The sequence below is a fragment of the Aethalodelphis obliquidens genome, unplaced genomic scaffold, assembly GCF_003676395.1.
Source record: "Aethalodelphis obliquidens isolate GAN/ISIS:26980383/991018 unplaced genomic scaffold, ASM367639v1 scaffold5, whole genome shotgun sequence".
In the NCBI taxonomy this organism is placed as follows: Eukaryota; Metazoa; Chordata; class Mammalia; order Artiodactyla; family Delphinidae; genus Aethalodelphis; species Aethalodelphis obliquidens.
In genome coordinates, this window is record NW_020837949.1 from 13,814,138 (window position 1) to 13,828,676 (window position 14,539).

A 14,539-nucleotide genomic window follows, 5' to 3' on the forward strand; every position below is an offset into this window, starting at 1 on the left:
AGCCTAGATGCTCCACGACATGTGGGATCCTCCCGGACCAGGGCTCGAACCCATGTCCCCTGCATCGGCAGGCGGATCCCCAACCACTGCGCCACCAGGGAAGCCCCCAAGGCACTTATCTGAGTAGTTAGATTTCTATGATCTGCCCCAGGTATGTAGGCATCATAAAACTTGGCAGTGCCTTGCTGGGAATTACTGCATGTGCACAGCTGCAGAAATGTTACAACATAAGACTGACCAGGAAGAATTGGAAAGCATAGTAAACAACCCAAACTCTGAAAGATTTAAGGGTCCTGAGGAAGAACGGAGAACATGTTCCATTTTAAAGATAAACTTTGATTACTCACACTTTAGTAGAATTTCAAATGTTTGTGTGATGGTGTATGACTTTTTTTTTGTTTGAAGGTTTACACTGTGTATTTAAAGTGATTTAGTTTAGACGTGTATTGCTGTCGCCTTTTGCCCTACGTGAGGAATACAATTTAAAACTTTTTTAATAATTCAAGGGTTCTGAGAATTTGTTTGGGAAAAGTTTTTCTGCTCACAAAATAGTGATCAAAGAGGAACTTTAAGCTTCATGGGAATTGGGAATTTGTTGCTTCTTTGAATTTAGCAAAGATTTTTTTTTAATTGCGAAATCAAAGATGGTTCATCATTCGTCTTTTTGAATAGAATGGGAAAGCTATTTGCATTCTCAGTTAATTAGGGTTAAGAGCCATAAGAATTGGGTAAATGTGTGCAATTTTGGAGATTATCTATGCAAAAGAGTTCTTGACAGAAGATATATGCGTAGTGCCATTTGTTCTCTGGACCTACTTCCAGATGGGAGAACGCCTTGGCAAATGCCACAGTGATTCATGACTATGTTACATAACTCTATTTTGCATTCTGGGTTGAACAACTTGGATCTGTTGCAGGTACAATACAATTAAATATGAAATTCATTATTCGAAAATATTAACTAGAAACAGCTTTTACGCAATTGTAATTTGAGATGTTCTATTGTTTGGGAACACATCTGTGCAGGGCTGTCATTTGGGGGGATAAAGAGGTTGTTGATACCAGATTTGATTGTCCCTGATGGAGCATGAACCCCCTTCCACTTTGAACCTGATATACTGGTGGATTTTGGAAACACACGTCAAGGAATGCAAAACTGAAGATCTGTGGCTGCCTTCCCAGCTGGGTGCTCATCCCCCACCCCCAGTCCAGCTGCCCCTAGAGGTGGACCAGTCCCTAGCATACTCGGCCTCGTTCTGTCCCAGCCAGGATGGACCTTTTGTCCCCAGCTGATAACAGGGATTGGGGCTGGTTTCTGAGTCCTGGGCCCCACATCATGCTCTCACTCTTAGGACTGGGTATCTGCACATGACTTTTTCCCCAGGCTCCTCCCACTGAGGCCCTGCTTGTTCTCCTGCCAGACTCTCTTCTCAGGGCCCAGATCACCCCCTAGTTGTGCCCTAATGTCCACTGACAGGCCTTCTTTTTTTTTTTTTTTTTTGCGGTACGCGGGCCTCTCCCATTGCGGAGCACAGGCTCCGGACGCGCAGGCTCAGCGGCCATGGCTCACGGGCCCAGCCGCTCCGCGGCACGCGGGATCCTCCCAGACCGAGGCACGAACCCGCGTCCCCCGCATCAGCAGGTGGACTGTCAACCACTGCGCCACCAGGGAAGCCCGACAGGCCTTCTTGATTCCTGCTTTAGTGGACTCCTGACCACCATCCAGCCAACACCTTCTCTGTGGGCAATTTTCTCCTGGACCGTCCAGTGATTACTAGAATGGGGAGTTGTCAATTTCTTCCCCTTTCAATGCTGTGCTTTGCTCATCAGCGGGAACCTGCTCTGTCAGCACACACAGCCTGGTCGGGTTTCCATGCCCAGACATCCCAGGGAATGGGGCGATTTCCGGTCCCTAAGCCATTCCCTCCTGCCGCCCCCCCCCCTTGGAAGTAAGCCATCCACTGGGCACACCTAGCTAAGATAGGGCATCCACATAATTACTTACTTAGACATTTACAATCAATGCAGAAATCTTAGGGAGAGATGTTTTATATTGTCAACTAATATGTTTTGATAAGGTTTTTAGCTTGAAAGATTCTGGTAATGCTTCAACTTATGATTTTAAAGAAGAAGGAATGACTATCGAGCAGCAAGGTCTCTGCCCAGGTCCACGTAGTGCAAAAGCCCCATCCCTGGAGGAATAGTGTTTCATCTTAGATTCTACTGCAGCTGACAAAATCTCTTTTGTCAGAAATTTCTCAGAATCTTAAACCACACTGGAGCAAAACCAGGGGCTTATAAAATTTTTCTAATGTAGACTTTTGGAGTTGAGTCACCTAGTTTTGAACTGGAAAGGATGTCAGATATCATCTAGACCTTTGCTTTTCAAATTGCTCACCTTGACTCACTAGTGGTTATGAAACCAATTTTGTGGGTCGTGACCAGCTTGTATGTGTTTTGTTTTTTCATGAAATAGAGTAGAATAGAACAGAGTAGGAGAATAGAATAGATCCAAGTGGATCTTATATAGTAAAAGATATTTAATAAAACTTTTATTTCAGGTGTGTGTGTACGGGATCATAATGTAAAATATATTATTTACTGAGGCTTATAATTAAACAAAGTCACTGATCTAGTTCAAGGCCCCTCGTTTTATATCTGAGAAAACTGAGGTTCCAAGAGGGGAGGTGACTGGCCCAAATCCATTAAGCTAACAGGTGGTAGATAGAAAGAGAGTCGGAGCTGAAGTTTAAACCCCAGTTTTCTATTGTAAGTTGGCATGCTCTATTTGATGTTATTCTACCCAAACAATAGGAATTAAATATAGGCTCTTGGTCTTTAGGAGAGTGGGTCACAAAAACTTGTACAGCAGTAGTCACTAAAATATGCAGCAACCGTCACCTGCAGGTAGAGTGAAGATGGGGGGCAAGAAAGTGGTGTGAAATAAGGGGTAAAGGAGGAGGTCAGAAGGCCAGAAAAATGGGTACTCTTCAGGAGGGTCTTTGGATGAAGACAAGGAAGAAGCCTTAAACCACAAGGAAGAAGGAAGCTTTGTAGTAATGAGTCTATTAAAGTTTCATTTGAGAAAACTGGGGCCCTAATAGAATTCTTCTTACTCTTTTTGGTCTAAATCGCCTAGTTGTCTGAGGACAATTGTTCTTTCGATAATTCTACCTGTTGGGCTCTGCATTTGGATCGGTGATAACAGTCAAATATATTCCTGCTGGCGACTTTCATCCTATTCTCAATGGCCTCCTAGAAAACAAATCAGCCCATTTTGTCAGGGTATTTGCTCTTATAAAATAATGTGCCCCCTAAAGTACAGTAACGCTTTCATAAACACTCACTTAAAAATGTATCCTAAGGGGCTGAGTGTTAGTGATTGATCTATGTTGACCAGTGAGACTATTGATATGTAACTCACTGAAATGATTCTCAATAATTATGACATAGGGACCATCAGGTGTCATATTCATTTTGGTTTCAGACTCAAATTACTTGAAGCCAGTGATCCTAAGCTTTGCTTTCAACTCTCATAAAAGATTCCGCTTTTACCAAGCTAGGGGACCCCAATATTGCCCCCAGTCTAGCGTTATGGCCAGAAATGTGAGGATAATTTAGGATTTCTGTACCTCATTCCACAGTTTCAAGGGTACTGTGTTTTCTCAGTGATCATGATGTGTTTTCATTTTCATCAATTCCTCTGAAAACGGAGTCGCATTTTTAGGTCACTCAGTAAATGGGTCTCATTCTGAGGCATGCACTCCCTATTAGCAGAAACTTAAAAGTTTGACTTCTGCGCATTGTCTGGGAGGCAGTTTTGCAACTGTGGCTTCACTTCAACCTAAGATTTCTGCCTTTCTTCAACATCTATGATTCTATGGAGCTCAGTCCAGTTTAAAAACAAGAACCACCTCCCCATACCAGCTGCCCAGTGTGAGTCTGAATACTTGTATTTTTTCCAACAGATCGGCCATAGTTCCCCCCCACCCATCCTCTCCCTCATTTTCAAGTCCAGCATATTCAGATGCCTCAGTATCTTCTAAAGCAGAGAGCAGTCACGTGACACAGGGTGCAACAGGCTGAGTCCTTAGGGGCCTTTCAGTTCCCAGAGTTCTGGATCTATGGAAGTAGGCCAGCAAACCTCCCACGTGTTGATGACAGAGACATATGACTGCATTTAAGTAAACCATCTCTATGTGGCTCTTCAACCTCATCTAAATAGTACACAAGCACGATGGTGAAGAGCGCTTACGTGAGAAGTTTTCACACCTTAGTTCCGGAGCACACGCTCTCCTCCTGGAATGGAATCTTAAATGAGCCTAAAAAAATGTCTGAACGATCCTACTGTTATCTTTGCTGATGCCACATGTTTTTTCGTGTGTCTCCCAAAGTCCTCAGCTTCCTCATTGCCTGGTGACAAGGTGTTATTAGTTCATACGTGCTGGGTAGTTAAATAAAACATGGTGCTAAGAACCTCCAAGTTGGAGGCATATGAGACACATCTACCTCCTGTGGGCGTGAACTGTGGGTCTAAGTGCCGGGTCCTTTATGCTAAAATCTTTATATTTGCTAAATTGATTTTTTTTTTTTTTTTAAGTGCAGAGACCTAAGGTTCCCTGGGAGATAGACTGCTTTAGATTCTGATACTTACAGAGATGTCCTTAGAATACTCTTTTGCTGCTAGGTATAAGAAGGTGCTATAGGTACCAAACGAGAGTATTCAGCGTGACACTAGCCTATGATCAAGCAGAAGAATGGAGCAGAGAAGTCAGAAATACATATAGGAACCAGTAAATGATAAAAATGACATTTTAAATCAATTGGGAAAGGATGCATTTCCAGAAGGAACGCCACCATCTGGAAACAATGAGGGTGGATCCCTACCTCCATCCTTACCCTCAAATAAATACCTGGTGGATCAAATATCTAAATTTTTAAATGAAATAAAAAATACTAGAAAAAAATGGAAGTTTAAAAATATATATCCTTAGTGGAGAAAGCCTTACTGGGTAAGATACAAAATGTAGACACCATTAAAATAGGTTAAATTCAATAATACAAAAACAAATGTTTTCTGATGGGAAGAGATACACAATAAACAAAGTCAAAGATGTGATAAAAAGGAGAGAATGTTTGCAACATATATTAAACATAAAGGGCTATTTTTTTTAACGGTGAATTATTACTGTATATTGACTGAAGCAGGTTGGTAACATTGCAAGTCTTTTAAAAACCCATTTTATTAAAGTATAATACACTTATATACAGAAAAGAATCATATACATTATTGAAAAGTGTACCGATCATGAATTTTCACAAACTGAACACTCCCATCAGCAACTAAATGAAGAAGCAGAAGATTTCCAGTGACCCAGACCCCTCGTGAAGAGCTATTTTCTTTCATAAATAAAGAGCTTCTACAAATAAATTAGGAAAAGATCAATAACCCAATAGAAAAGTGGCAAAGGATTCTTCAGAAATTTTAAACCTATGAAAAGATGCTCAAACTTTCTCATAATTAGAGAAATGCTAGTTAAAACTACCATCAAATGGTAAAGATTTAGAATTGTGACCACACATTTTTAATGTGTGAGGAAACCAGGTGCCTTCATATGCTTATTTATGGGAGTGTAAATTGCTCCCTAGTGAGAGCAATTTAGCTATATTTACCAAAATAAAAATGTAGATAATCTTTGACCTGATAACTCCATTTCGAGGAATTTATCCTACAGACATCCTTACACAAGATAATAATGATGTATACACAAGAATATTCACTGCTGTATTGTTTATAAAAGCAAAAAGCATTCATCAACTGAGAACTTGCTTTTAAAATTAGCATACATCCATACAGTAGAATCTTTAAAAAAAATAGAACAGCATTTAATAAGAATGAGTGTGTTGAAACGGAACAGTTTCCCCAATATCATTAATGAACAAAGCAAGGTGGAGAACTACATCTGTCATATATTATTCATTTGAGTATTCAGAAATTGATAACAGAGTTTGCTTCTGGGGGAACTGGCTGAGGGTCCGAGGTGGGAGTCCATTTTACTTTTTTTCTGTGTCTTTGTACTTTATGAATTATGTGCAATGTGTATGTTTATCTACTTACAACCTGATGTTCTAATGGGAGTTTATAAGATTATTCAACAAATCTGGCTTGATGAAGGGATGGATACAGGAATCAAATGGAGGGGCATGGGTGATGGATACCAGGAAGCATGGAAGTCAAATTCAACAAGACGGAACTGAGGGTCTACTAGAAATCAAGATGAAAGCGATGCGGGAGGCAAAAAGAAATGGGGATGAGGCTAAATAAAAGAATAACTGCAGAGCTACCACTTACAGCAGAGATGAGATAAGGGGAAAAGGGGCTTTGGATAGGAGCCTTTAGGAGTTGCACGTGAGCTGAACTTAGGCTGCTGTGTATGTATTTCTAAGTAATTCACGGTAACAGCACAATAAACGCTTGTCATCCACTGGCTTACAAAGTCAGTCACGAATTGGAGGGAACATAATCTCTATCCTGTTTACACTCAATCCCAAATGTATGATGATTATGTTGATACTATTCTTTTAGGGTTTGGGAAGGAATATAAATCCAGTTTGGGGCTCAATCTCAGACTGAAGGAGTTAACAAGTAATCATTAATTGAAGGTTATCTAAAGCAGTAAAGCCTTTCTTTCTTCATAATATGTTGCCAGGGGTACATTAGTCCCCAGCTTACCTGCAGTTTTGCTTTCCCTGGTTTCAGTTACTTGTGGTCAACAGTGGTCCAAAAACATTAAGTGGAAAATTCCAGAAATAAACACTTCATAAGTGTTCAATGGTTAAGTGTTAAAATGTTCTCAGCAGTGTGATAAACTCCACTCGCCGAGGATGTGAATCATCCCTTTGTTCAGCATATCCCGCCCACCCATTGGTCACCTAGTAGCCAAATCAGTTTCCAGATCGACTGTCGTGGTATCTCAGTGCTTGTGTTCAAGTAGCCCTTATTTTACTTAATAACAGCCCTACGGTACAAGAGTAATGATGCTGACAATTTGGATATGTCAAAGAGAAGCTATAAAGTGTTTTCTTTCCGTGAAAAGATGGAAGTTCTCCACTGAATAAGGAAAGAAAATAATCATGTGCGGAGGTTGCCAAGATCTACAGTAAGAACGCATCTTCCGTCCATGAAATTGTGAAGAAGGAAAAAGAAATTTCTGCTAGTTTTGCTGCCACACCACAAACCATAAAAGATACGGCCACAGTGCCTGATAAGTGCTTAGTTAAGATGGAAAGGCATTAAATTTGTACAGTAAGGTATTCTAAGAGAGAGAGACCACATTCACATAACTTTTATTACCATATATTGTTATAATTGTTCCATTATTGTTGTTGTTAATCCTTACTGTGCCTAATTTATCAATTAAACTTTATCATTGGTATGTATGTACAGGAAAAGCATGATTTACATAGGGTTCAATACTATCTGCGGTTTCGGGCATCCACTGGGGGTCTTGGGACATACCCCTCGAGGGTGAGGGAGGGGGCTACTGAGCTAACGTGCAGTTCAAGAGCGTTCTAATCGTGAATTGTGAAGAAAAGTTGTATAGGTGTGCATGCCAGCCCTCCTGCTTTACAGTCAAGTTCAAAGGAGCCAGAGACAATGTGCATAGTTTTATTTGCACAGGGCCTAGCAAAGAAGGCAGCATAATTAGACACTTGGTGAAGACACTGGATTCTCAGTGGTGGTCACGGTGATGGTAACAAATATTGGTGCTGTCAACCCCTCTCAGCAGAAGGCTTCTCCAGCACTACCTTCCTCAAAGCAGGAAAGGGAAAAGGGGAAGAAGCAGGTTTCCAGTTTGGGGACGCAAACTCTGACTGAGTTGCTATGGTGACAACAGATAATAAGCATAAATAATCATCAGGTTTGGTTTTCAGGAACAGAGTAAAGAGAAGACCCTCTCTGCCCATATTTTCTCCCAACGTATAGTACTGCCCTGTCATCTAAGGACACATGCATCTCTGTATGGCATCAACTGCATGGGGTTTCACTTGTCAAATGAGGAATCAATCTACTATTTCAATTTTAAGGGGACCAATATGGGATCAATGATGTTTCCTAATGACAGAAGGAGTCTAAAAGTTAAGACAATTCAAACCAAATCATTTCCTAAAAGAAGGATCTTTCATTGATCATGGTTCATCCTTGCCATTCCCAGTCAGTGAAACAATTTCGTTCGAATTTAAGCAGTAACAAAATCATTTTTAGGGCTAGAAAGGACCTTAAATATAGACTAGTTCAACCCTTTCATCTGAAGAGGTGAGCATACTGAGTCTCACCCAGGTTACAGAGCTCAAACAGGACTTCACCCCACCGCTGCAGTGCCTCTCAGTCCAGCAGTGGACACGTTGAAAAAGAAGTTAGCGTTTTAAGTAAGGCTCATCATTTTTTCTAAGGCAGAAAAAGTTGATAGCTTTGTATGAAGAAACTATGCCATCACCTTTCATTGTTTTCCCTTTTTACCAGAGTTGATACTGCAATTTCTCTCTCTACAACCTCACTTGAAACCATTCTCTATGATTTAAGTTTTCTTGAAACGAAAAGGGTACCTTGTGTTAAAGTTGGGGGTGAAAGTTGATTGGACATCCTGTTGTCAAGGAAATCAGTTGTTTCTCTCTCTCTCTCTCTCTCTCTCTCTCTCTCTCTCTCTCTCTCACACACACACACACACACACACACACACACACACACCACCACCACCACCACCACCACCACCACCACCACCACCACCACCATCATCACAATCCACCAGTTAATACAGTGCAATTTAAACTCTTCATCTGACATTTAAAAATTATTTTAAAATACCCAAGGGCTGTACTCTGAAAATCTGTACAGAAGTACTCCAGGGAGGTAATTCCTAGAACTCAAACTCAGGAAGGCCTTTATCTAATTCTGGGGAAGCCACCGTCCTTCTGAGTCAGTGCTATGTCTCAGAAATGTATGAGACAGTCTCCAAGGTCAATGTCAAGTCAACTGCAGAATGAGACTGTTGGAAAGATAAGTTCTTGAGTACCTCTTATGCTTAAAGCAGGAAGCTATGAACTAAAAAAAAAGTAAGTAAAGACCGAGCTAAAAGGGGTCTTAGAGAGTGAGGTGGAGTTCCCTATTACTAAAAATACGCACCATCTCCCCACTCTTCCTTTAGAGGAATACATCTCCCTGCTCCATCAGTGTCAGGCTTGGCCAAGTAACTTGCTTTGGCCTCACTGCACGCGGAGCGTGCTTTCTGCCTTGACTTTGGGTTTGGCCAATAGAATGTTAGCAGGAACTTAAAATGTTCTTGCATTTGGGGGCTTGCTCTCTTGACCCTTTGCCTTCACCGTGAGAAGAGCCTGCCCTGGCTTGCCTGCCATCCCAAGGAGGATGAAACAAGTGTGTGGAGCACAGCTGCCCCAGCTGGGCCTGGCCTAGATGAGCCACCTCCCTAGCTGAACATGCAGAAGCACCAGGGAGCCCAGCTGAGCTTCCCAGCCAGGCGAGCTTAGATCAGCCAATTCCAGCCAACCCTTAGGCACATGATCAATAATAACTTATTGTGTTTAAATCACTGCATTTTGGAGTAGTTTGTTATCCAGGAATAACAAACTAATCAGAGACCATCCAGTAGAATATCTTCATGTACTACCTTTGCAGTGTTACATAGTAAATTGAAGAGTGATAGCAAACTGAGGAGAACTTGGCCAAAACCATGGATCTCCTGGCATCTCCACAAAGAATACAAGTGAATCCCTTTTGAAAATCAACACTGGGGGAGCAAGCATCATGTCGTGTGGATAGAAGGGCTCACAAACCACTGGACCCCGTTAGGATATACAGTAGGGACACCACAGAATTTCGCTGCACCTAAAAAAGTTATCAGAGACCTGAAAATCTGGAAAAGAACTACCAAAAATCATCCATCCAGTAGCTGAGGGAAAATGTCTAGGACTCCAGTGTGGAAGGATGTGTGCTGAGAATCAACATGATTCAAGTCTGTTCAGTCTTGAATAGGGTAAATGGTCTGATCATGGGTTTGTTTGTCAGATTCTCGAATTTTCTTTTTAAAGAAGCATACTCTGAAGCATAAAGGGGGAAAATACGGGAAACATCAGGGGAAGGCCTATATTCCTTTATATGGCTGAGAATTAGGGTGACCACGTGACCCGGTATATCCAGGTCAGTCTTTGTTAGTTTCTGCCGTTGTCCTGGGGTAATTGGGAATCACATCCCCTTTAACTTTCAGATGTGTACTGTGTCGAATAACAGATTATATGGCTATATAGCTGACAGCATTATTTTACAGGTCCAAGTAAGGTTTAGATAAGTTCGTGGGGAAAGACTTGCCATGGGTTGTCAAGGCAAATTAGACTGAGGTGTGGACGGCCATTGTGTCCTTTGAAGCACACCTTTGGCACAGCGGTGAGAGATGGTCAGGGCACCCAGGGCCTGACTCAGATGGTCAGGGTTTAGAGGCTGGGAAGTGGTGCTCTTCAGGCTAGCACCGTGCACACTGGGGACCCCTGGGGTCTTCTCTAGGAGCCCTGTCTATACTGCTGGGCACTCGCTTTGTGGATCCTCAGAAGTTATAAACACATGCCACATTCCCATTCTTGTCCTTCCTTCCATATCAATTTAACACACACAAATCAAAATATATGGTAGAAGAATGGAGTTTCCCTCTTACCCACTCAGAGGTCCGTATTGCTTTCTGAGCTCCATCTGGCTTTCCCAGAAACCCTGCAGTAAACAGAGCACTGTAGTAAGAATCAGATGAACAATATTTCAAATATTCAAACTTATTCAGAAAGAAAGTCTGGAATAGTGAGAACACAGTTACATAAACAATAAAAAATAATTGAAGTTATATTGTTTTCAAGTATTTTGGAGTATTAGAATAAACTAGTTGCGTGATGGGCTTCCCTGGTGGCACAGTGGTTGAGAGTCCGCCTGCCGATGCAGGGGACACGGGTTCGTGCTCTGGTCTGGGAAGATCCCACATGCCACGGAGCGGCTGGGCCCGTGAGCCATGGCCGCTGAGCCTGCGCGTCCGGAGCCTATGCTCCACGATGGGAGAGGCCACAACAGTGAGAGGCCCGCGTACAGCAAAACAAAACAAAAGAAAACAAAAAACACTAGTTGCGTGAAAAAACAATACTGCCAAGAGAAAGTCTCAGTCAGCTCTGCTTTAATGGACAGAAGAGATCATCTGTACTTATCCTGTTTTTGTATAATTGATGCTAAAATATTTGAAAATTTTTTGCTTTCTCAACTATGTTCACATTCTCCTCTGCCATTTGGTTTATATTATTATTATTGGGGGCAAAACCTCTTTTCACAGCCACTATATGCGTAAACGTCTGCTGAGTGTACCCAAATTATCACAAATTCTGAATTATGATCCAAGTTAAATTTTAACTAAAATCAACGTATTCAAAGCATAAGAACCTTAGAGCGACTTTATATATTAGACACACTTTGGGGTGGGAAAGGAGGATTCCTGGAGATATACATGGGGTGGAGTAGGGGTAGAGGGTCAGAAAATGCTAGACCCATTGTGCTGTAGGGGTGGAGTATGTGTGCAGATATACACAGGGGGATGGTGTGGGTGAAGGCTTGGAGATGGCTGGATCCATCGTGTTGTGGGAAAGAAGTAAACATGAAAATATTCTCAGGTTGGGATGGAGCCAGTGGACAGGAAAACGCTCTAGACTTGTGCTGTGGGAATGGAGTGGTCAGGCAGATATACGACGTGTGGGTGCGAGTAGAGAGTTGGGGGGTAGAAGAGGTGGATGCTCTTAATGGAAATCCGTCCCAGGCTCATTAAATCTAGCTACGCCGTCTAAGCTTGCCGTCCATCAAAGAAAGCTCATGTGACTATGGAAACGGTCAGTGAAATAACTGTGTTCTAGCAAGAACTTGGCAGGGTTTGCAGCTACAAGGATGACGAGCAGAAAGGGAGCATATGTGGAAATTATCCAGAGGCAGGGCACAGTGTTCTTGTCACATCGACGGGGATACAGCTTTCCTCAAAATGCTGAGACTAAATTAATTACTTGACTGAAGGCACCTGATCATTTCCCCCCAGAAATATGTGACATTTATTTGCTTTAATTTCCTATCTGGTCTGTTGTTCTGTTTTGGTACTTAGAAATGTCTTCACACTTGCTCCAAGGAGCTCATGGGGAGCCTTGATGAGATGCTGTTTGTGGGCTGAAAGTTGTGGCCTGGCCACCCCTGAGCTAGAGAGGAGAGAAGGAGGTGTTTAAAAAGAACGCTGGGAAGAGAGAAACAGCAATGAAGAGTGGAAAGGGGTGTTGGACTGAGAAAGGGACAGAAAGGAACAGAAGAGAAACTGAGATGGGAAGGAAAAAGGACAGAAATAGTCTATGTTATTTTCTATCTAACGCCAAGGGCCAGCCTTTCCGGGGGCAGGGGTGGGGAACTCCTAAAGAGATCTTCAGGGGATATTATCAGGATTGGCCCCAATTTCATACTTCCTGCCTTTGTTTGGCTTAGTGGCTCTTCACATGCAGGATCTGTAGGCTCCTGATGTCGGGTCTGGTGGCAGCACCCCCAGGAGTTAGCAGAATAAATCATCTGGCTTCTGAGAAAACCCAACTTAAGAAAAAAAAATAACCTCCGAAGATAAGAGTCCTGGGCCCCTATCTCCAAATGCCCTCTGGCATTTCCACTTCCATGTTACTTTGGCAAATCAAAGGTACCTCCTTAAACCAACCAACCTCCCGACCTTTGATTTTTGTCAACTCACGGCCATTCTCCCTTGAATCCTCCACACCTAATTTGCCACGAGGGTTACTAATTTTGCCCCCGCTGTTCTTCTCTTTCACTCTCATCTCCACCCGGGCCAAGCCCTCACCACTTCACATCCAGACAGACCTCAACAGCAGTTGGATTCTACAGACCTGACCTAAATCCTCCCCCTTGCAGAGAAATCTTCCTCTTTGGTGTCCCCCTCCCCACTTCTATGCACCAGTGATGGGACACGCACAGTTCTTCACTTGCCTTTCTGGACTGTCAGTGATCTAGCCTGTCTCTCTGTCTCTCTGTCTCTGTCTCTGTCTCTCTCTCTCTCTCTCTCACACACACACACACAGTGGTGTTCCCTGGCACTCCCCAATCTCCTCTTTCTAGTCCAGGCTGCTTCCCAAGCTGTGCCCTCTTTCTCACATGGTGCAATCACACACGTCATTGCTCCCCACCTGGTGTGTGTGTTCTTGTCTTTGTGTCTATCGCTCCTGCAGATTCCCTCCTCCAGGAAGTCCTCCAGGATGACTCTAGCCCTGACGGAACTCTCTCTCCTCTGAAGGACAACTGCAGCTACCATCTCTACCACCCATGCTAGCGCTAGGGCACGGACAACTTCTACTTCTTCCACATTCCAGGGCCTGGCACACCTTAGACACTCATTAATTGGGTTTTTGGATGAATGAATGGATACCAGGACTCAGTATGTATTGACGAGTGATCAGTGAGGGATCATTCTCATCACATAAGAATTGATGCAAGCAGAGGAAGGCTCATTCCGTGGCGCTTTCGCACATAGACCTCCCTGGGTGTGGGCGACCTAGACGAGAGCAATGCTTTGTGGGTAAAGCTGCACTGGGCTCAGAGCATCTTATGCCGAAAGACAGTGGAAGGCAGCCCTTACCTGGCGGAAAAATGTCAAGTTTCCGATAAAAGGAGAAGCCTTGGGATGTCTGATGCCCAACTTCTCTAGTCTCGAAAATGCTGATGTGGAGTACCTGAAGGGAAAAGCACATTTTAAAAACCAAGACACAGGTTTGCAGTCACACTTCTGGCCCTGTTAGAAATCAGAATTATTGAATTCACTAGAAGTAAGGGTAGAGAAAGTTTCCAGTTGACAGCATCTAAGGACTGAAGAGGTGGAGGCCTAGAGGTGAGGGAGTGGCATGAATAGAGCTCAGTAAACTCCTCCTGATAACAAGCTTGAGATCAAGTCATCCTCAGATCTCTTAGCTGGAAGTCCGCTTAGAGGTGATGTAGCCCAAATGACCCTTCCCCACCTACAATTTCCATCAGTAACTTTTTTTTAAATTTAATTAATTAATTTATTTAATTTAGGCTGTGCCGAGTCTTAGTTGAGGTGTGCGGGATCTTCCTTGCGGCATGCGAACTCTTAGCTGAGGCATGTGTGCGGGATCTAGTTCCCCCACCAGGGATCGAACCTGGGCCCCCTGCATTGGGAGCGCGGAGTCTTACCCACTGGAACACCAGGGAAGTCCCAGTAAATTTTTTTTTAAACTGCACCTTGGGAATTCCCTGGCAGTCCAGTGATTAGGACTCTGCAATTTTATTGCCTAGGGTCCGGGTTCGATCCCTGGTTGGGGAACTAAGATCCCACAGGCCGGGCAGCGTGGGCATCCCCCCACCAAAAAAAAAAAACCAACCAAACTGCACCTCTCCCCACTTCAGCTGCTCGGCCTTTAAATCTACCACGAACAATTGTCTTACAAGGCA

General features: G+C 43.1%; 1 protein-coding gene across 2 annotated transcripts in view; it reads right to left on the bottom strand.

Annotated features, from left to right (window-relative positions):
* TBXAS1 (thromboxane A synthase 1) overlaps window positions 1-14,539 on the bottom strand; it is a 150,198-nt gene that overhangs the window by 101,021 nt on the left and 34,638 nt on the right. For both annotated transcript variants that reach the window (XM_027101746.1, XM_027101747.1), the window contains exons 2-3: window positions 13,710-13,803; window positions 10,725-10,777 (exon numbers count right to left, since the gene is read on the bottom strand). In XM_027101746.1, coding sequence (XP_026957547.1) covers window positions 10,725-10,777; window positions 13,710-13,803 — 147 coding nt within the window. The remainder of the gene's footprint in view (window positions 1-10,724; window positions 10,778-13,709; window positions 13,804-14,539) is intronic.